The sequence below is a fragment of the Choloepus didactylus genome, chromosome 4 (assembly GCF_015220235.1).
Source record: "Choloepus didactylus isolate mChoDid1 chromosome 4, mChoDid1.pri, whole genome shotgun sequence".
Lineage (NCBI taxonomy): Eukaryota > Metazoa > Chordata > Mammalia > Pilosa > Megalonychidae > Choloepus > Choloepus didactylus.
Window position 1 is genome coordinate 88,109,791 of NC_051310.1, and position 27,022 is coordinate 88,136,812.

The window sequence follows — 27,022 nt, forward strand, 5'->3', positions numbered from 1 at the left end:
GATTTATCCCTTCTGTGAAAATAGCCTGAATGAAAATTAATTCATGGCATGTATATTAAATAGAATAGTTTCCACATCCATATACTATAGGGTTTCTTTTCTATTTTTATATGACATACATGTATACAGCTTTTCTCGTTGACAACGCTGAATTTTACCTGAACCCTGGTGATCCTGGAAAACAGTACAGGTTAAGAAATCCCCCACCCATTGTATTACTATACAAAATTGCCTTAACTTAGAGTGACTAAACTTTGGACAGACTTCTTCCTGACTCTAAGTCCCTAACCTCTCACACCCTGACCCTTACAGAACCCAGACAGAACGTGTTCTCCCTGGCACGGGCAGTGAACTCAGGAGATAACACCGCCTAATGACACACCCTCCAGTACTCTTCCATTAGCTCCTTTCAGTCCTAAAGAACTCTCCTGCCCTCTGCTCCAGGGAAGCTGGGCTCTCTCTCTCTCCCTATTGTGACAGCCTCCTGGTCTCCCTCCCTCTCTATCACAATAGCCTTCTGGTCTCTCTCTTCTCTCTCTCTGTTGCCTATGGCTTTGAATAAAGTCATCCTTAACTGTTTCACATTATCCAGTGCAAATTTTTTCTTTGACATCTGTCTCCTCAAAATGCAATTTTTAAAAGTTGAGCTAATTTTCAAAATCATCTACTAAACCTGCTGGATACACGACCATGTATAATACCCTTTTACTGCCTGAATTTTCTCAAGCCTAAGACTAGAACTCCTTTCAGCAACACACTGCTAATATTCTGACTGAAAATCTATAGTTTACATCTTGATATTTTCACTGTAAAAATATGTACAATATAGGTTTCTGAAACTTACCCTTCTTAAAACCATGGGTACAAATACCAGTAAATTAGTTTATACATTTTAAAAAGGTATAATTTTATCACTTACAAATACTTTTTAAGTTGACAGAATTTACTTTGCAATTTTGGGGGAGAAATATTTTAAAGTAAAGCGTCATTTTAATTTGTTCATCAATTGCTTACCAGTTGTTTCCCCAAATATTTTCAAGCAGTTCTTTTGTGATATATATAGTCCAAAGTCTAAATTTCCTGGAAAATCCTACTGAAAAGTCCTATTGAAACTATCACAAATTCTGACTTGGAGAAATCTGAATTACTGAGATTATACTGTATGTAAGAAGTGGAAGAAAGGAAGTCTTTTTTGAATGGCTCTCTCTCCTGAGGGACAGCAACTGTGATTAAATAAAACTCCCTACCTGGCGAAATGATCAAATGTGGCAAACATATTAACTCTAGTGGAGAACAGCTCCCAAAAAAGCTTTGCTTTCTAAATTAATACAATTATGGTTCTGGAAATTTTAAAATATTTTAAACCAACAGAGCCAAAGGTGAATAGAGAGCTAAATGTGTGTTTGTAAGGTGAGATGTCAGAGGCACCTTACCCCCAGCTCACGGTTTGAAATTCTGTGCAAGTTGTATTGAGGTCCCTGCTAAATAAATGCCCTGCTCATTCTGTAATTAGCAATGACTACAGCAACTTTTATTTCTCCATTTAACCTTGGTGGGTAGCTCTATTCTCTGTTTCATTTCATCATTAATCTTTACAGAAAACTCACTGCTGCCACAAAAGCCATGCATATAAATTCCCCCACCAGACCTCTGCAAATTAAGCACACCTCCAATGCAAAGGCTCTGTCTGTGTGATTTATTTCCGAATTGTTTTTAGGGCTGTGCCTAAACATTACAGAGCTATCCACAATAGCACAGAGTTTTTGGACAGCACTGGAGGGCAGCATGTAGAGGTAGCAACCAAGCAAGGCTCCAGGTACACGATAGCCACTAGGTAAACCCAAATTGAATAAGTTCTATGTGGAGGGATTTATCGTGCTCTGCCTTTCTCTTATCTAAAGCATTTCCCCCTTTTGAAGAAACATTTCTGAGCCAAGGTCTTGCTGACTGCCAGCAGATCAGATTCACATCTAACCACATCTTTATCACCCTCTGTGCATCCATAGGTAGGGAAAAACATTTAGGATCAGAAAGTACTACTGTAAGGCCCAATGAATTAAAAGTGCCACAAACATATCTGTGTCTACAAAAATCATCACCATGTGGAAACAGCCAGAATGGAGATCATCAACTCCCAGGTGGAAGAGTGTCTATCCCCCATGAAGGCAGGAACTAGGACCCCTTGTGTCACCACCACATTCCAGGGCTTAGCACAGAGACTGGCACAAAGTAGGGGCTCAGTAAGGATTTGTTGAATGAATGACTGAATAACTAAATGGATGAATAAATATGAATACTTTCATATTTAGACTCATCCTTCCACTCTGGGTAAAATAACAAAGTGAATTTTCAACTTGCAGCTTCGAGGTGTGGTGAAGTATTTTCACAATGTCCCATTCCCCAAAGACCCTATCGAAGGGTCTGTACTAGGGCATCAGTGGCTGAGGAATTAGTCCAGGATTGTAGAGAGAGCATCATGCTTGGCCTTGTAACCCACTCCCGGCACAACATGTGGACTTGGACCCATCATTTAACCTCTTAGCATCCCAATATGCAAAACAAGAAAGTTGAAAGAAATGATTCCTTCAGTTCCTCTAAGCTAATTCACTGAATGTAGGAAGACCGATGAGTCCTTAGCGTATGAAAATAATCTCTGGCCCCAGTTCTTAAAGGTTTGTTTAAGGTTGTTTATTATTATTATTAATGAGCTAACACAAGGTACAAGGAAGCATGGGAATGGGGTTATTTTGTACATGATCTCAGGCTAATGTGCTATAAACGTCACACATAGGCACACTCCTTTCACTGATCATTTTCAATAAAACAAAAGATCAAAATTCAGCATCAGAGATGACACAATACAGTTGAGACCATTAAAAGCGACTACTCCCCAACTGAGCATCATAAAATACATCATGAACTGTGAACAGATTTGCTCAACAAAGTAGAACCTTATCCCTTTAACCCTCCAGGGATGCCATCAGGAGTTTCTTAGGGTGGAACATGAAATGAAAAAGAACTGGACGGCCAGGAGTGCGGTACATCATTCCCCCCGCCCGAGAACCTGCCACAGAGACTATTTTTAAAGAAGCATTTATCTCAGCAGGAGCAATAGCGTTTAAGCAGTGGCCAGGCACCATTGCCAGTTAATCCTTCACAGCGGAAGGCTGCAGAGGACAACTGCATCCTTTACAAGGGCCTGTATGATGGATGAGATGGGAATTGCCTTTGGTTTTTTAGATGGTTGGTTTAAGGAGTCATAAAGATAATGCAGAAGTTAGAGCTTGGAAACCAAATGGGGTTAATCCCCAAATTATTGGAGCCACTCCCAACACTCAAAACTTCATCAAATTTTGGATTTACAAGATCCATCTTAACTAGAAATGCAAACTCTAACTGACTTACAAATTGTCTAAGTCATAGTTACTCACTGGATTGTATTATCCCACTGAAGAATAATGCTGTAAGAGATACAGTAATCCTAGGTTTACACAATTCTCTTTTATGAAGCTAGTCAATGTATATCCTATCACAAGAAAATGGCAAGTATATTACAATTATATTACATCAGGCCTCTTATTATCAACACAGCATTTATGTTAGGTAACTCCTATAAAACACTGGGAGAGATATTATTACACAGCATTTCATATAGATATATAAACATATTTTTATATATAGGAAATCAGAAAGAATCAGAGTTTCAAATCAATAAATCAGAGTTTATGTGTCTCTCTTCCCTGTTCAAGAAAAAACAGAAACAAAAGAAAAGGTGAATGAAGCAATGGGGGACTAGGGAAGCAAAGTAAACATTTCAACCATTAAAACGGATCTCATATTGAGAGTGGAGAGTTCTCATAAATTTACTCTTCCCCCCAACCTGTTACTCAAGAGAAAAACAGAGAGGTGGTCGAAGCTATCACAGGACCTAAGTGTTTCTCCAAAACAGAGAAAACACTCGACACAGCCCTGATCATTCTAATTGAAATGTCTGGAGATTTCCGGTAGGGAAGATATGGCACTTTACAGCCATTGAGAGCACTGCAAATCAACTCAGAGGACTAGTCACTGCAGACCAGGGTTCACCTGTCCACGGCAAGGTCACCTCCAGGGGCAGGAGCTCATACCCCACTGTCCCTCCCATTGCAAGACAGTTCTATGCAGTCAAGATTTCAATCAATTGCTGGCCCTTGCCAGGGCAGTCTGTCCTAGATAATTCTTCCCTCCATCCCACCCCAAACCCGTTCATATTCCAGCTGGGTTCTCAGGAAAGAGTTCTCTTGGAGCACTGAAGGAAAACAAATTTGACATCCATGGGACTCCCTACTTCCCCTGCCAACGGCATCTATTGCAAAAGCCTGGAACCTGGGACACCGAGTATAGCTTTCCCATTGGACCTGACCAGTTATCACAAATGTGGATTGTGTTTTAGAACAAATAGAAAGACTTTACATATTGAAGAACTCTGGCTGTGCTTTACCCCCTCCCCCCGCTCCCTCCATCCCCCACGTTGTCCACAGTGTTTTGTTCTCGCCAACAAAGAGAGCACTCACGGCCACCACACACAGCTTGTATTGTTTTTGTAGCAAAGTCAAATGCCAGTATTGAAGACAGTGAACTTGAGTTTCACAAGTGATCTGTGTACGAGAGAAAAATAACTACTCCACCTACAGGAAAAAAGTGGATTAAATGAACTGTACAACACGAGTTTGCTAAATGTCTCCTCCCGACAGCAAATTAAATGGCTATAAGAAGTTGTGCTTGCATTTCCTTTGATGACGCCGAGTTTCCTGAGACCTCAAAGACCAAGTCCTCCCAAAATATGGCTAACACGCTGGGACATGTTTGCAGTTACCATTTCTAGAAATGAAATCCAAAATATAGTTGTATGCAAATTTAGTTCACAGAATACCTACCCCATTAAGTTTCTTTGATAGAGCAAAACAGGAATAAATATCATTCTAAAATTTACCATCCAATCATCATGGAAAGCTTAGGTCACTTGGAGGAGAAAGTCGGCCTCTATGGAGATTGCTCAAATATTTGGTTTTCTTTATCAGAGTATCGTCAATGCTAACGTGCTGATTTTCAAAGGGAAACTATGATAGATGATACTTTCAAATGCAAAAATATATGTATCCTACACTCCAACCACTATGTTCACATGATGAATCCAACATCCAGTCAAGTCAGTTTGTCAGGTCATTGGGCTCTGAGGAGCTCTGTGGAGGAGCTTGCATGTTTCTCACCTTCAACATCATTTTGAAATACAAAGAGGTCCTTGTCCTTCACTGGGGGACATGCACACACCTTGCTTAGTGTGTGCACACATTAGAGAGTGTTATTTTTCTTTCCAGTGCCTTCTTGGGCTGTGGAGACCCAAAGCCAACCACACAGCGCCACGATTCTAAGGGTGGCTCAGGGCATCCCCAAATCAGTCACCTGAGTTACAAACATGTTGACAGGGAAATGGGTCCTAAGCTAGGAGTCACAAAATCAAGTTCTCCTTCTGTGCTATCCAATGTGTCCTCTAGACAGCAATAGACAGGAAGTGTGGGTGCATTTAAGGTGTCCTGGACAGGTTCTTCAGACCTTTCCTTCCCCCATGGGTTGCTCACATCAGGACCTGTTCTCGAGTCTCAGGCAGTCGAAGGGCAATCAGGCCACCACCCACCAGAGAAGAAGCAGCCAGAAGGATGGGGACCACTTTGGTTATCCCAACAAAAGAAGCAAAGATGGTGTTTCCCAGGATGGCCCCAAATTTGCATAATCCATTGAGGATGCCAAAGGCTGTTGCCCTGTGAAAGAAGAGGACAGTAAGTCGTTCTGAAAGACATGACCTGGACCCCAGTAGATGAGGGGAGCAGGGTTCTCTTTTTTTCCTTTAGGGTGGGATCGGTACAGTGAGGGGAGGCGAGGGGAGGAATTTTTTTCTTTGCTGTAGAAGTAACACATGCTCATTGTAGTCAAATGTGGAAGTACAGGACAATATTAAGATTCAGGGGCAAGACATGTGTATGTAACCTCACCATTGAAAGGCAACTGCCACTATTAACATTTGGGGATATTTCCCTCAAGCTTTGTTTTCCTTTTAAAATATATCTCTTTTTAAAATGTACACAGATAGTGCATGCTATTGCGAAATACTGAGGGAATGGAGAATTTTGCAAAGCACAAAGTTTAAGTGCCATGCCCTAAAATACCCTCAACCCTGTTGTAGCTAGTTGTCCTTAAATATCATTTCTCCAAATGTAAGACTACATTTCCCAGACACCCTTGCTGCTGAGAGTGGCCATGTGATGAAGTTTGAACTAAGGAATCTAAGTGTAAGTGGCAGCTCCAGAGAATCTGCCGTAACAAATGTCATGAATGGGCCTTTTGCTCCTAGACTGTCTGCTGCAGATTTTTTATGGGAAAGAAAAATACAGTGTCTACTTTCTTGAAGCAGCAGTTATTTGGGGTTTCTGTCACACCCATGGCAGAACCTGATCCTAATTATTGCTCCTTGATCCCACTTCCCAGCGATAACAATTATTAACCATCCATCTTTCTTGACTCCATCTATATACAAAGGCAATATTTCCAACACTAGCTCTCCCCTACTGAAGTAAAATATTTCTTTTTTAATACCACAAGTTCATTAAGAGTGTGAGTGTATTTCCATACTCACCATTCTTTTTTTATTTTTGTCTATAACTATATCACATAGTAGCTTTAGACTGGTACCCTATTCCAGTCTTTTTTTTTTTTTTCCAGAATTTTCCTGGATATTTTCACATGTCAATATTTCCTGATAAATTTAAAATAATTGTTTCAAGTTCCCAGAAAAAAAAAAATCCCACTGACTCTTAAATGGGCTCTATTAAAGTTAGAGAAAAACTGAAGATCACTTGATATTTTCGTAGGATTAAATCTTCTTACCCAAGAATGAGATCTTTCTGGGTATGGATTTAAAACTTCTTTTATATCTCTCAATAAACTTTACAGTTTTCTTCACATAGTGTTTCATTTTTCTCATGAATTTGACTCCTAGGTATTTTACGATTGTTTACTATTTATTGAGTGGATTTTAATTTTAGTTTTAGCTTTTTCCATATATTCAAAAAACCATATATCATTAAGTTAGTTTTATTACTGACCACCTTACCAAATTATTTTATTGTTTCTAGGGTTATATGTGTTGACATTTACATAGCGCTCAGAACAAAGCCACAGAAGTCCAAGCACGCCCTGGGAGGGGCCCGGGGCGGGGCTGACCTCTGGTTGGTGGGGTACAGCTCCACGGTGATCACATCCAGCGCGTTCCAGGCCGCGATGCTGGTCCCACAGAACAGGCACTGCCAGCCGATCATCGCCGACTCGCTGTTGCCGAAAAACAGGAAGAAGCAGCAGACTGCTGAGATTAACATGGAGCCACCTACGGAGGGAGACCAAGGGCAGAGAGCAGCATGGAGCCTGTTTCTTGGACGAGACTCTCCCCCACTGGTCCCGCCCCATGTCCCATCCTCACGGGAGGTAACGTGTCCCACCTGCATGCAGAGAGAGCCTCAGCTCAACCCCCATGTGGCGCCCAGGCCGTGGGACCAGGGCCCCTGCAGTGGGCCAGGTCACCTGAGCCAGCCTCCGTGAGGATTTTGAAATTGCCACTGTGTGACAGTGTTGGGACAGAGGATGGTGTGTTCTGAGGATCTATTATGTGCCAGAGGCTCTTCTAGGTGCTTGAGACGCATCAGTACTGGTCAAAAGCCCCCGTTCTTGTGTCGCTTACACAAAAATAGTACCTACTTCATAGGGTTGTTGTCAGGGTTATATGTGTTGATATTTATAAAGTGCTTGGAACAAAGGCTGGCCTATAATAAGGACTTCATAAATGTTTGTTGAATGAAATTTCTACTTTATGTCTGCCTCTCCCAGCAGACCATTTGCTCCTTATGTACAGGGGTACTGTCTGTCTCAATTACTGTGTTATCCCTGATGCCTGCTGCAAAGCCTGGCAGAGAATCAGTGCTGCATAAATAAATGTTCATTAAATGGATAGAGTCAATAACAGCCTCATCAGGAAAACATCTACTCTACTGTTAACCAAAAAACACTTCTACCCAGAAAAAAAGCACAGCAGAGTAAACAGGAAAAATGATGCTCCAGCAGATTCTGTAGGTAGGTTTGTCTGGAGCACATGGATAGGGCTATTTCAAAGCAGGTCACCCTCACCTTGTGGGGACAATATGGAATATTTAGTGAGCACCTATTACTGACTGTGCACTGAGGAAATCATAGTTGACCCACTGGATGCCATGCCTTTTACCAAAGACTGGGGCTAGAGAGGCAATGAAGACACTGTCTGAGCACTTAAGGAGCTTGCAATCCAGCTCAAAAATAAAATGCAGACATTAATAAAAGACTAGAATATGAAGAATTTTTACATATTAGTTCTAGATTTCTAATTTGGGGGATGATCCCTTTATTTAGTATTTTAGAAATCAGTTTTGATCTGGGATGCACTTTGATCTGGGAAGCCCTTGACAAGAAGGGCTTCAGTGGGGAAGACAAAGCTGAACACTCTCTGCTCACCCTGCCTGCCATCTGTGCACAGCCTGACCTTTGCCTCCACTACCGTTGTGGGGTGTGCGGCCAGCCATGGGCAGCGAGCCACTCTCATTTCCACATGCAGCCACCCCTCCACCTGTAGACTCTGCCTTCCCAAGAACATTCCCAGCGACCCCAGGATCTGATTGGATTATTCACTGCTAGACCCTGGGCCTCAAGGGCTGGTGACCAAAAAAAAAGGGGTGTCTTACATTTATTCTGACACCTCTTATCTCATTTGAGCATGCAGAGTTGTTACTTTTACAATTATGAAGCAGGAGCTCAGAGAAATAAAGGAACTTGCATCAGCTCATAGAGCTAACTTTGGCAGAGATGGCGACCTGACTCCCAGGCACAGTTAGTTGTCTTCCAGGATGCCGTCCTCCACTGGAGTGTCCAGCTAATCTAGGAAAGTGCCCATGTGAAATGGCCTGGTCAGTTCAGCAGCATTCTAAGTGTCAACCCTCAGGCAGGCAGCATGCTAGGCATGGGGTTTCAGGAATTAGTAAGACACCGTCTCTTCCCTCATGCCCTTCTGCCTCTAACAGAGAATGATGCCACACTCAGCATAAGATGAAAAAGCCAAAATCACAGACATTTCCTGTGCTCAACAATTCTGACTATTAATGCTACTATTTATCACAATAATATTCAAAATGAGCCAAACACCAGGAAAAGATTTCCTTCCAGTGAAGACCTAATCAATTTTCTCATCTCTGACAAAATGACTACATGATTTATTTTGTTTCCCTTTAAGCTTTGCTGTTAGGAAGCTTGGTATTAATTTTACTGATCAACTATATCCCTAGGGCAAATACTCAATGGTATATTTATTAATGTGTTGTCTGACTCCAGCCCTGGCCTTGACTCATATTCCAATACACATTTTTCCCTGGTCCCACAGGTATACATTTTGCTTCTTGTTTACCACACATGGCATGTGTTTCTGTTATAAACTTCTGCAAATCAGTGGGTTGAGGCCCAAAATGCATGGATACAGCTACCATTTTGGAGACCCTGCATCAAGCACTGCAAGGTGCTTTGTATACATTATGTTCAATCCTCATGAAACCTGGCTAATTTGAGATGGGTAGCCTCATCTCATAGATAAGAAAACTGAGGCCCAGAAAAGTAAAATAACCTATTCAAAGCCAAACAGCCTTTAGGTGTCAGGATTCCAACACAGGTCTGCTCAACTCCAAAACCCAAACTCTTTTCATTACAATTGTGGAAATCATTATATTGTGCTATTACTATTGTGTCATTGTGTTATTACTATTGTTGTTATTGTATTATTGCATTATTACTATTTGTGGTTTCTACTATTAAAATAAGTAGCAAGATTCCTTTAAACCCTTCAAACTAACATTTAAGAGTATTTTATATGATTTTCTGATAACAAACTTATGAGACACTGAAGTTTTAATAGAACAACTGACTGTCACAGAGTTGCTTAGTCATGAAATGAATGAGTCCCTTCCCTGGACCAGAGTTCACAGACTATTTCCATGGACCACCGGGCTCTTAGACAGCCTCCTTGGCTCTACTGCCAGGATCCAAGATAATGGACTCCACGACCCCAAGCTCAGCAAGAACAGATCCAATTTTCATTTCCTATGCAGAATTTATTTCAGAAAAATCAAATTCCACTAGCAGACCAAGTGTCCATCAAGTGATGAATGGATAAACAAAATGTGATATATACATACAATGGACTATTATTCAGCATTAAAAAGGAATGAAGTTCTGATATATGAGACAATATGAATGAACCTTGAAGACATCATGTTGAGTGAAATAAGCCAGACACAAAAGGAGAAATATTGTATGATATCACTGGTATGAAATAATTAGAATAAGCAAACTCATAGAGTTAAATCTGGAAGAGAGGTTATCAGGGGCTGGGTTGGGAATGGGGAATGGGGAGTTAATGCTTAATTTTTACAAAATTTCTACTTACATTGATTGTAAAGATTTGGAAATGGATGGTAGTGATGGTAGCACAATATTGTAATGAACAGCACTGAATTATATATATATATGTGTGTGTGTGTGTGTGTGCTTAAAAGGGGAATTTTTAGGTCAAATATATGTTACTAGAATAAATAAAAGATAAAACATAGGACTGTACATCACAGTGAGCCCTACTGTAAATGATGGATTACACTTAATAGTACAATTATAAAAATGTTCTTTCATGAATTATAACAAATGTATCACATGAATGCAAGGTATTAATAATAGGATGGCATGTGGGGAAAAATACACCTTAATGTAAACTATGGACTACAAATTAATAGTATAATTATAATATTCTTTCATCAGTTGTAACAAAGGTACCACACTAATGCAAAGTGTTAATAATGGGGGGTGGGGTGGGTATATGTGAATGCTGTATTTTTTTACATAATTTTTCCGTAAACCTACAACTTCTCTAATTAAAAAAAATAAAAATTAAAAATCCCACCACTTCAATACATTTGAAAGCCACTCTCTTACCCCAGTGGAGTGCAGATGTGCCAACTCCTAACAACTCACCGATCATCTTGAGCCTTCCGATTCTATCCATGAGCAGGGCAGAAATGATGTTCCCAGGCAAGACCGAAAGGCTGCCCAGGAAGCTGACGAGGTAAATCAGGAAGTCATTGTCTTGCTCAAAGTCCATGTGGCAGCCCTCCTTCTGCTCCAGAAAGGTGGTGTTGATAAACCGGCAATTGATGAACTTATGCTCATAGAGGTCTGAGGAGAAAAGGAAACCCTTGGTTCGTGTGGAGTGGAGGGCGGATTGGGAGGGGAGAAGCACAGGCAGGGATGGAATCAGGCCCCCTCCCATGGGAAGGCCATGCCAGCTTCTGGCAATCAAAATCAAGGTAACTCGTGGCCAGCTATGGATGAAAAGAGAAAGTTCTAGAACCATAATGAACTGTTCCTGAAGATAAAGGGGAACAGAACTAACATTACTTGTAAATGCATCATCTCTCAAGTTTGATAACAGCCCTGTTTGTACCAGTGAGGCTGACCCCGAGGGCCGCAGAGACTGAGCTACTCCTCCAAGGCCACCCTTGGAGCAGAAGGCAAGAGTTGAGTCCAGAATTAGCTGGCCACTCTAGAACCCATGCTGCAGTCCAGACAGGAATCTGACATTCTTAAAGTAAAAATCATTTGTTTTGGATCTGGTTCCCATGGCTTCTAATGCCTTCTAAGACTGGCTGTTCTAGAAGGAAGAGTGCTAAATAGGTGAGAGGAAACCTGGGTTTGGAGAGCTGCCTCTGCCACTGATCCTCTATGACATCCTGAGCCTCCACCTGTTAAAATTTGCAGATTGGATCTGATTATCTCTATTTCTCTATTGCTTCTCCCAGCGCTAACATTTCATGATGACAAGTGTTTTGCAAAAATCCCCATGTAAAGATTATGCAAATGAAGAGGCACCATTAAATCTTGGAAGAGGAAAATGAAGTGCAATATCAGTTTTTTAGTGACAAATAGAAAATTTATGGAACTCATTATTATTATTTTAAGTCCAGGCTAAAAAGAAATTCAGGAAGATAAATCCTCTAATGGATTATTAAGAGACTGAGGGCTATTTGGAGACCAGATATTGAACCTTTTGAGGCTGACATCATCAAGGAAAAAGATGAACTTGCATAAAGTATCCCTTGGTGCCAGTGCTAGGGAGAAAGCACAGATCTGGACATAATGCAAGCACTTTAGTGGAAATGTCACAGTCTTCAGAGTCAAACACTTAAGGAATGAATCCAAGCTTCTCCACTTGTCAGCTGTGGCCTTGGGCAAATTGCTTAAGCCTTGGTTTCCTTCTTTCTAAGATGTCAATAATAACAATGCACTTCTCACTTGAGACAATGTAGGCAAAGCCCTGTTAGTTTCCTTATGCATCAATTCCACTTACTATGTTATTAATTTATGGTAAGAAAAGTAAAAGTCACAAGGGGTGGTGGAATTTGTGTGAATTTTGAATTATGGAAATTTGAAATGGCATGATTTTCCCTTTTTGTTTATTACTAGGGGAACACAAAACTTAAAACGTGCAAGTTTCAATTCATTCAAGGTCTTCAAGAATGCACTCCATGCATAAAATGCAACCTTCCTAGAATGTAGTTTTTTATAAGTGCCATACTTTATTCCTACCAAAGAGTGTGGCATAAGAATCATTCAAGTCAGAACATTTGCTCAGAATTGTTTTCCTTTTTACATGTTATGAAACTGAGACACAGATAAATCAAATGTCTTGGTAAAAACTGTGCAACTAATCTGAGTCACATCTGGAGCTGGAATGTATTTCTCCATCCTAGAGCTTGGTAGTAGTATCTATGAACACTTACCTAGTCCTAAAGCTCATGACTCAGCATTTTGGTTCTTACACAAGACTAGTAAACCCTTGTTACAAATCGACCCAGCTCCAGTCTGTCCATGTTCTTACCTGTGTTATAAAAGATGGTTGATTCAATGGTGCAATTTTTGAAATAGGTATCAGTAGATGTCACATCTTCAAAATAGCACTCATCAAAGAATGTGTCCTCAAAGAGTACATGTTTAAAGTACATCTTCGTGAACCTGTGGAAAACACATTAGCCCCTGAGTGATTCATTCATGGAAAAAGGAGACTTGAGACCAAAACGGAAAATGAAGAAAGAGGGAGGTGAACTGCAATCCCAAAGGTGCTGGGACATGATTTTCAACCCAACTATTTCCCCATTTCTTAGCTGTTTATCATTGGGGAAGGGCTTCAGGACTGTGGAAGCCAGGATTTAGTCTAAGTATACACAGGTATTATGCATCAGCCTTGTGGTTCTCAAATGCAGTCCATGGACTTTCTGCATCAGAATGATAGAAATGTGAAACAGTGCAATATGAAAATATTAAAAACATCTTGCTTTATGGGATGCATTAAAAATGTGCACATTTTTGAGCTGGTCCTGGAAGTTTGAAGCAACGAAGTTGAAGACCGCCTAAAAAATTTCATTTTTAAAAGTCTCCCCAACAATGATGTTGGGAAATAGACATTTTTATATACACTATTGGTAGAATAATTTTGGAGGGTAATTTTGCAAAACTTCAAATGCACATTCCTTTTGACCTAGAAATACCACCTCTAGGAATGTATCCTACACACATCCTTGCTCACATGCAAAGAAATACAATCATTAATATTCATTGCAACATTGTTTATAACAGCAATGAAATACTATCTATCTAGATAGATACAGATTCTATACAATATAATACTATGTAGTCATTACAGTAAATAAGATAGATCTCAACGTGCTAATACAGAACAATCTCCAAAATATGTTGTTAATTGAAAAAATCAAGATGTAGTATAGTGTTCATAGCAGGTGACCATTTATGTAAAAAGGGTATGCTTCCAAATGCATAGAATATATCTGGAAAGTTACACAAGAAACTGGCAGAAATGTTTGGCCCTGGGGAGGGGCAATGAGAGTTAGAAATGAGGTAAACTTAGTTTTCACTTTATACCAAGCATACATATTACCTTTTCATTTTTTAAAATCTAGTTAATTGGTGGGGAGGGGGCGGTGGTGCAACCACATTTGGGCGGTGGTGCAACCACATCTCCAAATCCTATATAAACTTAATGAGGAAGTACATTACCTTTAAAAGCATACACTCACAGACATTAAGAGCATTCTTGGTTATATTTACCAAGCTTGATCAAACTTTTAGGCTGGAAGCTTTTGGGTAAATCTTCATTTGTCAAAAAATTCCAGCTCATTCATTCATTCATTCATTTGTCCATGCATTCATTCACATATTCAGTCTTCAGCAAACACTTATTGAGCATTGTTCTATTGCAATGAGTACAGAGAGGAAAGACATGGTCCCTGCCCTCAAGTTTAATGGGAAATATTGACAAGCCAGTAGACAATTACAATACAGTAGGAATCGTGGTGATAGCAGTACCATGGGGGTGTGGAGGGGCTTCGTTCCTCTTCAGGGCAACCAAATAAGTCACTCCAGGACCACGTATGGCCCTCACCTCTCATGCCATATTGTGGGCTGCTCAGAACCCTAACCGAGATGCCTATCATTAGCTTTTGCATAAAGACCTTCTCCCCTAACCCGTACCAAGCCTGGGCAAGTGTTACTCATAGAGAGACTGCCAGATTACCTGCATCAAAATAAAATGGGAAGTTATTATTAAGGACATAGTTTCCTAGGTTCCAACTTAGACCTAATGAACCATAATCACCAGAGGCAGAGACCAGACTCTGCACTTATTCAAATGTCTCAGGGGATTATAAGATTTACAAAGATTTGAGAATCATTGGTTTAGAAAAACAAATTATTTTGAGTAATTGGTCTTAAGGTCAAATTTGCCAGACTCTTAAACAGGAAACTCCAAAAACTATCACTGAATTCTTCATGTTTCCATTGAAAAACTAATCAGTGAGCCTTTTGTTACAGGAGGATGCCTCTGATTTCAAAATTATTGTAATTTGTATGCTAGATGTGTTTACTCAGGGAAGTTATTCCTGGAAACTGTCTCTGGTCTTTGCTTTCTTAATATATCCTTCTCTTTAATATAGTAATAGGCTGGTGATGTGGCCTTCGGTGATATTTTAATGTTCTGCCAAGGGTGGGTGAGAAAGTAGAGCCATAAATCATAAGTGTGTCTGATGCAGGCAGACCTTAAAATGAATCTCCAAACGAGTTATAAAAAGCCAGAATTATAAGGGGAAAGACAAAAGGAGAAAGGGCCAAGGCATATTTTATGAGTCTTTACATAAATCATCTCCTCCAGTCTCTAATTTATATACCGAACTGGTTCAAGATTCTCATTCAGGAGATTCAAAGACTGAAAGAAAAGTCAGCAAAAGTATCTCATGATACTTTTCACTTAAGAAAACAGAAGCCTTTGTGATCTGGGATCTATAACAAAATTATTATTACAAATAATTTATTGTGATTACTATTGATCCCAAGGCTCAGTCCACCAAGTGATATAAACTATGCCAAAAGTCACATTTATTTAGGCATCATGGATGTTTTAGACTTGGCACTACCTTCAAGAAACTCAGTCAAATAAGAGATAGACAAGAAAACTGATCATTAAAATTTAGGATAAAAAAAGAAAAAAGAAGAAAACAAAAACAGAAAAGAAACTTAAAAAAAATTAGTGTGATAATTACCGAGATAGAAGTATGCTATAAATTCACTTTAAAAGGGGCACTTGACCCAGTTCAGTAAAGAAGAGAGGGTGGAGGGTCACCTTCCTGAAAAGGTGACACATAAGATGACTTATTATGAAGGAAAAGTAAAATCTATCCAAGCAAAGAAGTGGAGAGAGTGTGATTCCAGGCGGAGGAAAGAGCTTGTGCAAAGTCATGGAGACATGTTATACAACCCCACTGTCTTAATAAAAAAGGTAGAGAATTCTCTTTTACATGAATTATATCTCAAAAAATAAATAAAGAGCATGGTTTCTCAAAGTCTCCTCCCACACCCTACTACCTACCATAAGCCCTCCAAGGACAATAAAATAAAAGAGTTCTTCAGAAAAGAAATGGAACCCTATTCTCTCATAAATCATCTCAAGTCAGGTCCTAACCCAAGGTAAAGCACAGCACTATCATAGGATTGTTGACTTCAGAGAAATTGTGCTTGGGCCTAAATTGCCTTAAAAATAGAGGAAACAGAAAGTATTGCCTGAATGCTTGATATAACTGCTTATGTTCCCCACATGTAGGGCTCAGGCCCTTTACTCTACTTCTGAACTCACTCTCCATAAAATGAAGACTGGAGTCCAAACTGCAGAGATTAACTGCCAGGAGACTTCAGGAGAATCCCTTCCACTCTCTAGGCCTGCATTTAAAAATAGATAAAATAGAGGTGTTGGGGAATGGCTTTTCTGGCTCTAGTATATGGTTCTATAAAGAACTAGTACCTTTACTCTACATAACTCTGAGGGAGAAATAAAAGAGTAGACTTAGGATATGGCCATCTTACTTCCTCAAATCACTGAAATATTATTTCATGGAGAATCAGGAAATGTTTACTATGGTAAATCCTGGTGCCAATGCCAACCAAATAGTCTCTTTAAGTACATACATTCTTCTGCCTCAGTAAATCTGAAGTAACTCCACCTTCGTCTTGCCCGCTTCTCTTACACCCAAGGCTACCCAAGTATAGAAATCACAGCATCTCATCTTGTTTTCTTTATAAAGATCCTAGCACATTTACAGCCTTTAGAAATAATAACTAAAGCAGAATTTTAAAAACGTAACTTAAAAGAAAAATGGAAATAATAAAGATAAGAAGTCACTATTAAAGTGGCAAGAGAAAAAAAGTAGAACAAATCCACCTATAAATATAGGTATAAGCAACCTAAATAAAAATGCAAATTTAACCCTGCCAAAACATGGAAACAACCCTAAATTCCTTCCAGTGGTAAATGCATAAACAAAATGTATTTATATTTTCATATTATGGAATACTACTCAGCAACAAAACTAAACAAACTGATAAACATGTAACAACATGGATAAACAGCAAATGCATTATGCTAAATGAAAGCAGCCAGACTTGAAAGGCCACACATTGTATGATTCCATTTATATGACAGAAAGCAGATCAATGGTTGCCAGGGACTGGGGTGGGAGGAAGGCTGACCACAAAGTAGCACCAGTAAATTTGAAGGATAATATTCTGTATCTTGATTGTCATGGTAATTACATAACTGTATGCATTTATCAAGGAACTTGCACATTCAAAAAGGTGGATTTTACTGTATGCAAATTATACCTCCATTAAAAATGAATTCCCAACAAATTCTAAGATAATAATAACAACAATGAAATCCAAACCCAGCTCAAATACTGACTAGATTGACTCAACACGCCAACACACTCTAAAAGCCTAATAAAAGAGGAGGTGTGCTCATTTCCAAACATACCATTTATCTCTGTTTCTACTGTCATATGTGCGATACCCATCTTTCAACCAAAAACTACAAAACACACAAAGATCACAAGGCATACAAAGAAACAGGAAGAGATGGCTCATTCAAAGGAACAAAATCAGACAACAGAGAAAGTCCAGACATTGAAACAACTAATCAAAGAGGTTAAGTCCACTCTCCTAAATAAGTTCAATGAGCTAAAGAAAAACATGGACATAGAACTAAAGGAAATCAGGAAGACAATGCATGAATAAAAGGAGAGATTGTAAATTAAAAAGGAACAAACAAATTCTGCAGATGAAAACACAGTAACAGAAATAAAAAATATACTAGAGGGGTTCAACAACACATTTGAAAGAATCAGCAAACTTGAAGACAAGATAATTGAAATTATTTAGTTTGAAAAGCAGAAAGAAAAAAGATGGGGCAGCACCTAAGTTACCGCTGGGACAACATGAAGCATATCACAGATACATATGGGAGTCCCAGAAAGAGAAGAGAAATAAAAAGGATCAGAAAGAATATTTGAAGAAATAATGCTGAAAACTTCCCAAATATGATGAAAGACATGAAAATACATATCCAAGAATCCCAACAAACTCTAAATATGATACACTCCAAGATACCCACACCCAGCCACATAATTAAATGGCCAAAGGCCAAAGACAAAGAGAGGACTTCAAAGCAGCAAGAAAGTGACTCTCTCATATCCTAAAAATAAATAAATAAATACATAAATACATAAATAAATAAATAAGTGCCAATTTCTCATCAGAAAAGATAGAGGCAAGATGGCAATCAGACAACATATTAAAGTGCTAAAAGAAAAAAAAACTGCTAGCCAAGATTTTATATCTGGCAAAACTATCCTTCAAAAATGAGGGAAATGTTAAGATATTCCCAGATAAACAGAAGCTGAGGGAGTTCATCACCACTAGACCTGTTTTTCAACATAGTTCTTTGGGTTGAAAGGAAAGGACACTAGACAGTAGCTCAAAGCCATATGAAGAAATATAATAAGGAAGTCAATTCACCAACATAATTATAAAAATGTATGCACCAACAATATAGCTACAAAACAAGAAGTGCCTACATATTTTTAAGTATTAAGATCTGATCATAATTCAAATAAATAAAGATAACCAACAAATAACAGCACTTTGATACTTCCAATGCATTTCTAAATAATTTGTGAAATAGAGTAACTATTAATGGAAATTCAAAATAATTATTAAATGTCCCTCTTAGCCCCTGGTAATATTCTTTGTTCCAAGTTTACTTCACCTTATACAATATAGCCACTTCAGCTTTCTTCTGAACAGTGTTTGCATAGGGTAACTTTTTCTATCCTTTTACTTTTAATAAAATTTTAGAACCGGATCCTAAAATTTACATGGAAGATCACAGAGCCAAAAGCAGTGAAGAAAAATTTTAAGAACAAGGGAGGGGAACTTAATTCTGGAAATGTGACTGAATCGTAAAGCTATGGTAATTAAGACAGTGTAGCTTTTGTGAAGGGAGGACAAATGGACCAATGGAACATAATAGAGAGATCAGAAACAGACCAATGCATGTATGGAAACTTGGTATATGATAAGTTACTATAAATAAATGGGGGAAAGATGGAAAATACAATAAATGTTGTTGAGATAACTATCTATTAATATGGGAGAAATCAAAATAATTCCCCTCAAATACACAAAGACCACATCCAGATAACTTAAGGACGTAAGCATGAAAAACCAACTTTAAAACTTAGGGGGACAAATAGGAAAATAACTTTATAAGCTTCTTTCTTGGAGGATTTCTTAAATAGGAGCCAAAAGGCACAAACCTTAAAGAGAAAGTTGAGGGCATTAAAATATGAAATACCTGCATAAGACTCTATTAATGGGTTAAATTGTTTTGCCCCTCCAAAAAGCTTTGTGGAAATCCTATCCCCCAGTACCTCAGAAAGCAACCTTATTGAAAATAGGGTCATTCCAGGTGGAATAAGGCAAGTTGAAATGAGGTCACACTGGAGTAGGGTGGGCCCAGATCCAGTATGACTGGGGTCCTTATAAGAGGAGGAGAGAAAACACAGATAGGCTTTGGGGAGAAGATAATATGATGACAGAGGCAAGTGCATCTACAAGCCAAGAACACCAAGGGCTGCCAGCAAATGCCGGAAGCTAGAGGAGGCAAGGAGGGATTCTCCCCTACATGTGTCAGACAGAGCATTGCCCTACTGACAACTTGCCTTCTGACTTATAACCTCCAGAAGTGTGCAACAATAAATTTCTGTCATTTTGAGCCACTCAGTTTGTGGTATTTTTATATGACAGCCCCAGGAAACTAAGACAGACTCCAGAAGCAAAGGGATAAAACAAACTACAGACAGAAAATTTGCAAACACATAACTGACAATTGCTTGATATCCAGAATTCATAAAGAATTTCTGCAAATCAATATGAAAATGAAAAACAATCCAATAAACAAAATGAACAAAGTATATGAACAGGTAACTGACAGAAGAGGAGACCTGAATAAACAATAAATAAATGGAAAGTTACAGATCTCACTGGAACCAGGTAAAAGCAAGTTAAACCACAGTGAGATTCCATTTCACACTCATTGGGCTCACAATACCAAGATGCCAAGATGAAAAGAAGTAGGAGCACTCATGTACTGCTGGAGGGAAGGCAAATTAGTGCAACTCCTTTGGAAAGCAATTTGGCAAAGCATATTGAAGTTGAAAGTGTTCATACCCTTCCACCAGCAATTCTACTTCAAAGTATATTCACTAGAAAAATTCTCTTATCAGAATGATTACTGCAGCATTATTTGTATCAGCAAAAAAAGTAAACTACTTAAATGTCTACCAAAAGGGGGAGAGATGAATATATTATGAAATATTCATATAGTGGAATTAAAATGAATAAAACTGAATTACGTTGACCAAAACAGAGAATTGTTAAAATAATAATTTTATACAATGCACAAGTTGCAGAATTCATAAGTTTACACAATTATATATATAATACAGTACAATATCTAAAATTTAAAACATGAAAAACAATACTATATCAAGTTTACAACTATGTAAATATATGGGAAAATACAAAAATATGCATGAAAATGTAAAAAAATCAAATTCACAATAATGATAATCAATTAGTCCCAGGAAAGAATAGAAGCAGGAATTGTAAGTGACATTTAATTTATTTTAAAATCTGTAGCAATATAGAATAGTTTGTGATATCATAAAGGTAGGTGCTTTGATGGAGACCATAGGTATTTTATCTATGTTCTCTGCATATTTTCATTTCACAAAGGAAAAATGAGAAAAGAGGACTCAAAACAATCATCACATGTAGATGATAGATGTAGCCGATATAGTAACAACAAGGGGAAAACTGTTAGAACTCATAAGAGAACTTAGTTAGATACAAAATAAATATCCAAAACAATAGGATTCCTATTTATCTGCAATAACCTGTGCAAATGTTTGACAGACAAAGCAATCTTGTAGCTAAAATAAAGATCCAGAAAGTCTTAACAAGAGTTATGCAGGACTTACATTAAAAGATAAAATTTACTGCAAGATTTTATTAACTTTGTAACAGTTTATGCATTATTTATCAATATTGTTATTTTCGGAGGTGGAAAGGAGGCTCAGAGTAGTGAGACGATTGCCTAGGATGGCTCAGCTAGTTAGCAACCATTTGAGGCCAGAACCCCGTCCCTCAAGCCCTAGTCACTGCCTCAGACCCAGAAGCCAGAAGATACATTTACCCATCTCCCAACACTGGCCTTTTCAAGGAGCTTTCTTGCACTTAAACTTGCAATTGCATTTAAGCCCACTGCAGATGAAGAATATTCTTTTTTATGCCACACTAAAAGGAGCCTAGCGGTGTGGGTAACATTTCTGGGTAATTCATGAAATCTTCCTTCTTCTCTGTCCCAGTGGTTCATTTGTTTTCTTTCTCTCTCTGCTCCTACTGCTCTCTATTATACTGCAAACCTCATTTTAGAGCTAACTCCTGTAAACTTCATTTTAATTCTGAGCTAGTCAACCCTGACCTTCAGAAAGTACCCCAAAGACCTTTCCTCCTATTCTTCACTGGCAAATATCTTCTGTGAATGGAAACCATTGAGTTGGGCAGCACATCCCATCTGAGGTTCCAAGCCTGAGTAGGACTCAACATCAAATTCCCTTTCAGTTGCCAGGAAAACCCAGGATTATGATGTTCGTTTCTGGGCCAGGACCTCTCACAAACAGGAATCAGGCACATCTCCTCTGCATAAATCTCCAGAGGTTTAAGTAAGATAATCCCCTTCCCCCTATCCTAACTCACACAGGAAAAAACCCTGCCAAACAGAAACTTCTTCCCAGAGGGAGAGGGTAAGTAAAGTAATGAATTGATTAGTTAATTAATACATCATCTAAGATGAAAAGTAGTCTGCTTTCAGTTAACAGTAAGGGAAGCCTGGCTTGACATTTGGTCTCAGGATTTAAAATGCGAATTTAATTCCTTTGCGACTTTCTTGCCTTTTCCAAAGCTCATGAGCTCTGATGCAAAAGCAGTATGGGAACCCAGAGCAACCAGAGCCCGTAAGATGTACAGGGTGGGGGAAAGATGTTGCTTTGCGAGCAGGCCAAAAGTCATCTGTGTCCTTTTGTTTCTTCTTGGGGGCAAAGAGATTAGTCTTACAGCAGGACAAAGCTTAGGTTTTCAGTAGGATCTCCTTCATTGAGAAAAGCTAAGAGTGAAGTCTGAAGCCTTCTTTGCACAAAAGGTGTTTTCCCCATGTGTGACAGTCAATAAAATAAATAATTTTAATCTAAATTTTAAATCAGCAAAGGGCAGACAAAGACAGTATTTGGAGGAATACTGGTACTGATGCAAGAAATGCCCTTGAGGAAGCTAAAAAGAAGCAGTTTTCAAAGTTGAAGTATTTTCTAGCTCATGACCAGCAGATGTCAGGATAATGCAAGAAAAGAATCCAGGTTATTTCATTCCTTAGATCAGTTTCAAAGGTTCCTAATCATTCTGAGGAGCAAAGCTCCTTTTTATTCCAAATTTTGCTGAAAAAAAATTATGGATTTGAATGGTGGTGGTTATATTTTTACTACCACTAAAAATAACTAAGTAAAATATGTATAACTATTATATATATAAATTTACATAACTAAAATATATATGACAATAGTTACAATTAATCATCAAACTTTCAATGAAATTTACACATGAATAATCACACAAAAATATCCACAATCATTTGAACCATAGAAGTGTGGCAGAACATCTGGATTGGTGGAATATTTACATCCATTCCAGACTATCCTTGGCAAGCCAGTGCATTCTTGGACTATTGGCAACAGCTCTATGTCTCCAGAGAGCCTGCATCCACAACTGGGACCACTGATTTCATCAAACCTTGCTCCCTCCACACTCCCACAAGCAGATTGCTGAAAGCTTGGAGAAGTTGAAAAGAGTTGAGAGAACAGAGTGGACTAGAAGGCCCCACTTTCTGCATCACTAAATCTTAGAACCCCAAAACCTACATGTTGTAAATCACAAAGACTAACCTTACGATTAACTTTTTAATGTAAACAACACAATATGGAGACTTTGGGTCAACAAAGATAGTGGCGAAAGACACCTCAGGGTGCAATTTCCCCACAGAAACTTTGAACAACTAGCAAAACCAGCAGAGCCATTTCCTCAAAAATCTGGAAAAGTTAAAGGGTTGCAGTACTGAGTGAGTTCCCACTCAAAAAAACACAGCTTTAAAAATGACAGATCCTGGAGCCCTTGCTGGCTCCTCCTCCAGCCCCTCCCCAGCATGGTGGAGAGCAGGCTGTGCCCCCATTGTGGGTCCCTGGCTCTGTTCTGGAGGGTGACAGCATACTGGCATACTGGGGTGACAGAATGTCAGTGCCAAACTATTGGGTGGCAGCCTAAAAGACTGAACCAGGAAACTCATCTCTAGCTCACCCTCCCAAAATTTGCCCTACAGGCAGAAGCAGCTTGTAGACATCTAAAGCAGTGTAAGAAGCAATTAAAAATTCAAAGTGGACTAGGCAAAAGTGCTATCATCAATTGTAACCAATTTTCCTCACCAATGCAAGTGTTGGTGGTGGGGAGGTGTATGGGACTCCTGTATTTTACACATGATTGTTCTGTAAACCCATGACTTCTCTAATAAAAATTTTTTTTTTAAATACTAGCTTTTGTGCTCTCAGAATGGGAAGGAAATAGCAATAGTCTTGGGATATGCAGAAGAAAGAAAATAAACATACAGCAAAATAAGGTCTTGCAGAAACTGATGATAATTGTATGCAACTTAAGGACTGTGAATAATTCACATGATGTTCAAAATTAACATAAAAAATAAAGGAACAATTCATGTTCCTAAACTGATATTCAGTTATATATAAATCTCATTTTAAAATCTCTCACTATAGCATAAATTGCTATAGGAGCTCTCTCTTAAAAACAGTTTGTATTGTCTCGGAAAGATTTTGTTCAGTTTTTCTTGCATTTTTTCATTATAATGCTATGATAAGAGTTATGATAAGTTAGCATCAATCATTTGATGGCATAATTTGAGTCTATACAATAAGCATGTGTAGGAAGCCCACTAAGGTACCTCTGAGTGAAATTAATGGACTTGGAAGGTGTTGAGTGCGCATGTGCAAATGAGTGTGAACATAAATAAGCATATATTTGAGATCCCTTGGGAAAAAAAAGTAGACTGGGGCAAAGGATTACTGGCTTTAAGAAATACAATACAGCACCCAGAAGGGGGTGAAGTATATGTCATAGGGAGTAGAAAGAACACTCGGAATCCTGTAAATGGGAAATTCCTAAAGCCACTAGTAGTACAAGCCCAGGACAAGACAGAGGCTCAGAAAAGATCTGAGTGAACCTTGCACTTCACTTTCTCTTTGGGTTTATCTTCTTGATAGGAGGACTAAACTCTGAAAGAGAGCACCAGCTAACACTGAAACAATTTGCAAAGACTGTGAATGGTGTTTTATGCATTGGCTTATTTGTTTTTGTTAGCTTTTGGTACTCAAGGAAATCTCTGTCAAATCACTAGCTGCACAGAACTTAAAGAACCATAATCTCAGGGACTAAAACTCAGAGTTAACACATTAAAATATTAAATGTACAGTGTGCAATAAAAGATTATAAGAGAAACCAAAAAAAAAAAAAAAAACCAGAAATGATGGCCCATCAAAAGAAACAAAAAATAAAATAAATATGAAAGTAGGCATTAAGAGATGTATTGAGGGACAAAAAAAGATAAGACTGACAGAATACAAATAGTGAAATGGCAGAAGTAAGTCCTGCTTTATCAGTAGTTAGTTTAAATATAAATGGATTAAACTCCCCAATCAAAAGGCAGAGATTGGCAGAATAGATAAAGAAGCATGATCCAAATATATGCTGCTTACAAGGTACTCACCTTAAATTCAAAGACACAAGTTGAAAGTGGAAAGATAGGAAAAAATGTACCATGCAAATAGTAACCAAAAGAGAGCCAGGGTACCTATTAATATACTAACAAAATAGATTAAAAAAAAAAAACTATTATAAGGGACAAAGAAGGTCAATATTGATAAAGGGGTCAAGTCAACAAGAAAACATGACAATTATAAATATATATGCAATTAATGGCAGAGCCCCTAATATATATGAAGCAAATATCGACAGATTTGAAGGGAGACATAGATAGTCCTACTTTAACAGTAGGCTACTTCAACACACCACTTTCAATAACAGATAGAACATCTAGACCAAAGATCAATAAGGAAATAGAGTTTAGTGATACTATAAATCAACAAAATAGACCTAACAGATATATATAGAACACTTCACCCAACACCAGCAGAATATACACTCTTCTTTAGTGTGCTCTGAGTCCCAATAAATTTTAAAATATTGAAATCATACAGTGTATCTTCTCAGACCATAATGGAATAAAGCTAGAAATCAATAACAGAGGGAGAAATAGAAAATTCACAACTATGTGGAAATTAAACAACACACTCTTGGAAAATAAATGGGTCAAACTAGAAATCACAAGGGAAATTGGGAAATATCTTGAGGTGATGAAAATGAAAACACAACATACCAAAACATGGAATTCAGCAAAAGCAGTGCTGAAAGGGAAATTTAAAACTCTAAATGCTTACATTAAAAATGAAGTGAGTACTCAAATCAGAGACCTAACCTCACAAGTAGAGGATCGAGAAAAGAAGAGCAAACTAAATCCAAAGCAAGAAAAAGAAAGAAATAACAAATACTAGAGAGGAAATAAATGAAATATTAAATAAAAAAAAGCAATAGAGAGACTCAACAAAACCAAAAGTTGGTTATTTGGAAAGATCAATTAAATTGATATAGCTAGACTGACAAAGAAAAAAGAGAACACAAAGAAAAAAGGATACAAATAACTAAAATCTGAAATAAAAGAGAGGGCATTATTACCAAACTCACATAAATTAAAAGGATTATAAGAGTATAATATGAACAATTTTATGCCAACAAATTGTATAACCTAGATGAAATGACCAAATTCCTAGAAACACACAAACTATATACACTGATTCAAGAAGAAACAAAAGATCACAATAGAACAATAACAAGTAAACAGATTCACTCAGTCATTTAAAACCTTCCAAGAAGAAAAGCCCAGGAACAAATGGCTTCACAGGTGAATTTTACCAAACATTCCAAGAAGAATTAACAACACCTTGCTCAAACTCTTCCAAAAATTTGAAGAGGAGTATATACCTATAGCCAATTTATTTTTGACAAGGCTGTCAAGTCCACTCAATTGGGAAACCATAGTCTCTTCAACAAATGGTGCTGGTAGAACTGGATGTACATACGCAAAAGAATGAAAGAGGACCCCTATCTCACACCATATATAAAAATTAATTCAAAATGGATGAAAGACCTAAATAGAAGAACCAGAAACAGGACTATAAAACTCCTAGAAGAAAACATAGGAAAGCTTCTTCAAGATCTTGTGGTAGACAATACATGGTTTCTTAGACTTTATACCCAAAGCACAAGCACTGAGAGAAAAAAAAAAATAAATGGGACCTCCTCAAAATTAAAAACCTTTGTGTACCAAATAAATTTGTCAAGAAAGTGAAAAGACAAACATACTCAATGGGAAAAAATATCTGGAAACCTCATATCTGATAAGGGATTACTATCCAGAATATATAAAGGAATCCTATAACTTAACAATAAAAATAAAAACCAAATTTAAAAATGAACAAGAGACCTGAATAGACATTTCCCCAAAGGAAATACAAATGGCTAAAAAGCACATGAAAAAATGCTCAACATCACTAGCTATTAGGGAAATGCAAATCAAACCACAATGAGATACTTTACACCTACTAGAATGGCACTATTAAATAAACAGAGAACTACAAGAGTTGGAAAAGATGTGGAGAAATAGGAACATTCATTCATTGCTGGTGGG

At 38.1% G+C, this 27,022-nt stretch overlaps 1 protein-coding gene across 3 annotated transcripts in view; it reads right to left on the minus strand.

The window, feature by feature from the left end:
- Window positions 1-2,663: 2,663 nt before the first annotated feature.
- SV2B (synaptic vesicle glycoprotein 2B) overlaps window positions 2,664-27,022 on the minus strand; it is a 221,325-nt gene continuing 196,966 nt past the window's right edge. For all 3 annotated transcript variants that reach the window (XM_037832971.1, XM_037832969.1, XM_037832970.1), the window contains 4 exons: window positions 13,028-13,161; window positions 11,125-11,325; window positions 7,258-7,417; window positions 2,664-5,798 (listed from right to left, as the gene is read on the minus strand). In XM_037832971.1, the coding sequence (XP_037688899.1) occupies window positions 5,615-5,798; window positions 7,258-7,417; window positions 11,125-11,325; window positions 13,028-13,161 (679 nt within the window). In that variant the 3' untranslated portion in view covers window positions 2,664-5,614. The remainder of the gene's footprint in view (window positions 5,799-7,257; window positions 7,418-11,124; window positions 11,326-13,027; window positions 13,162-27,022) is intronic.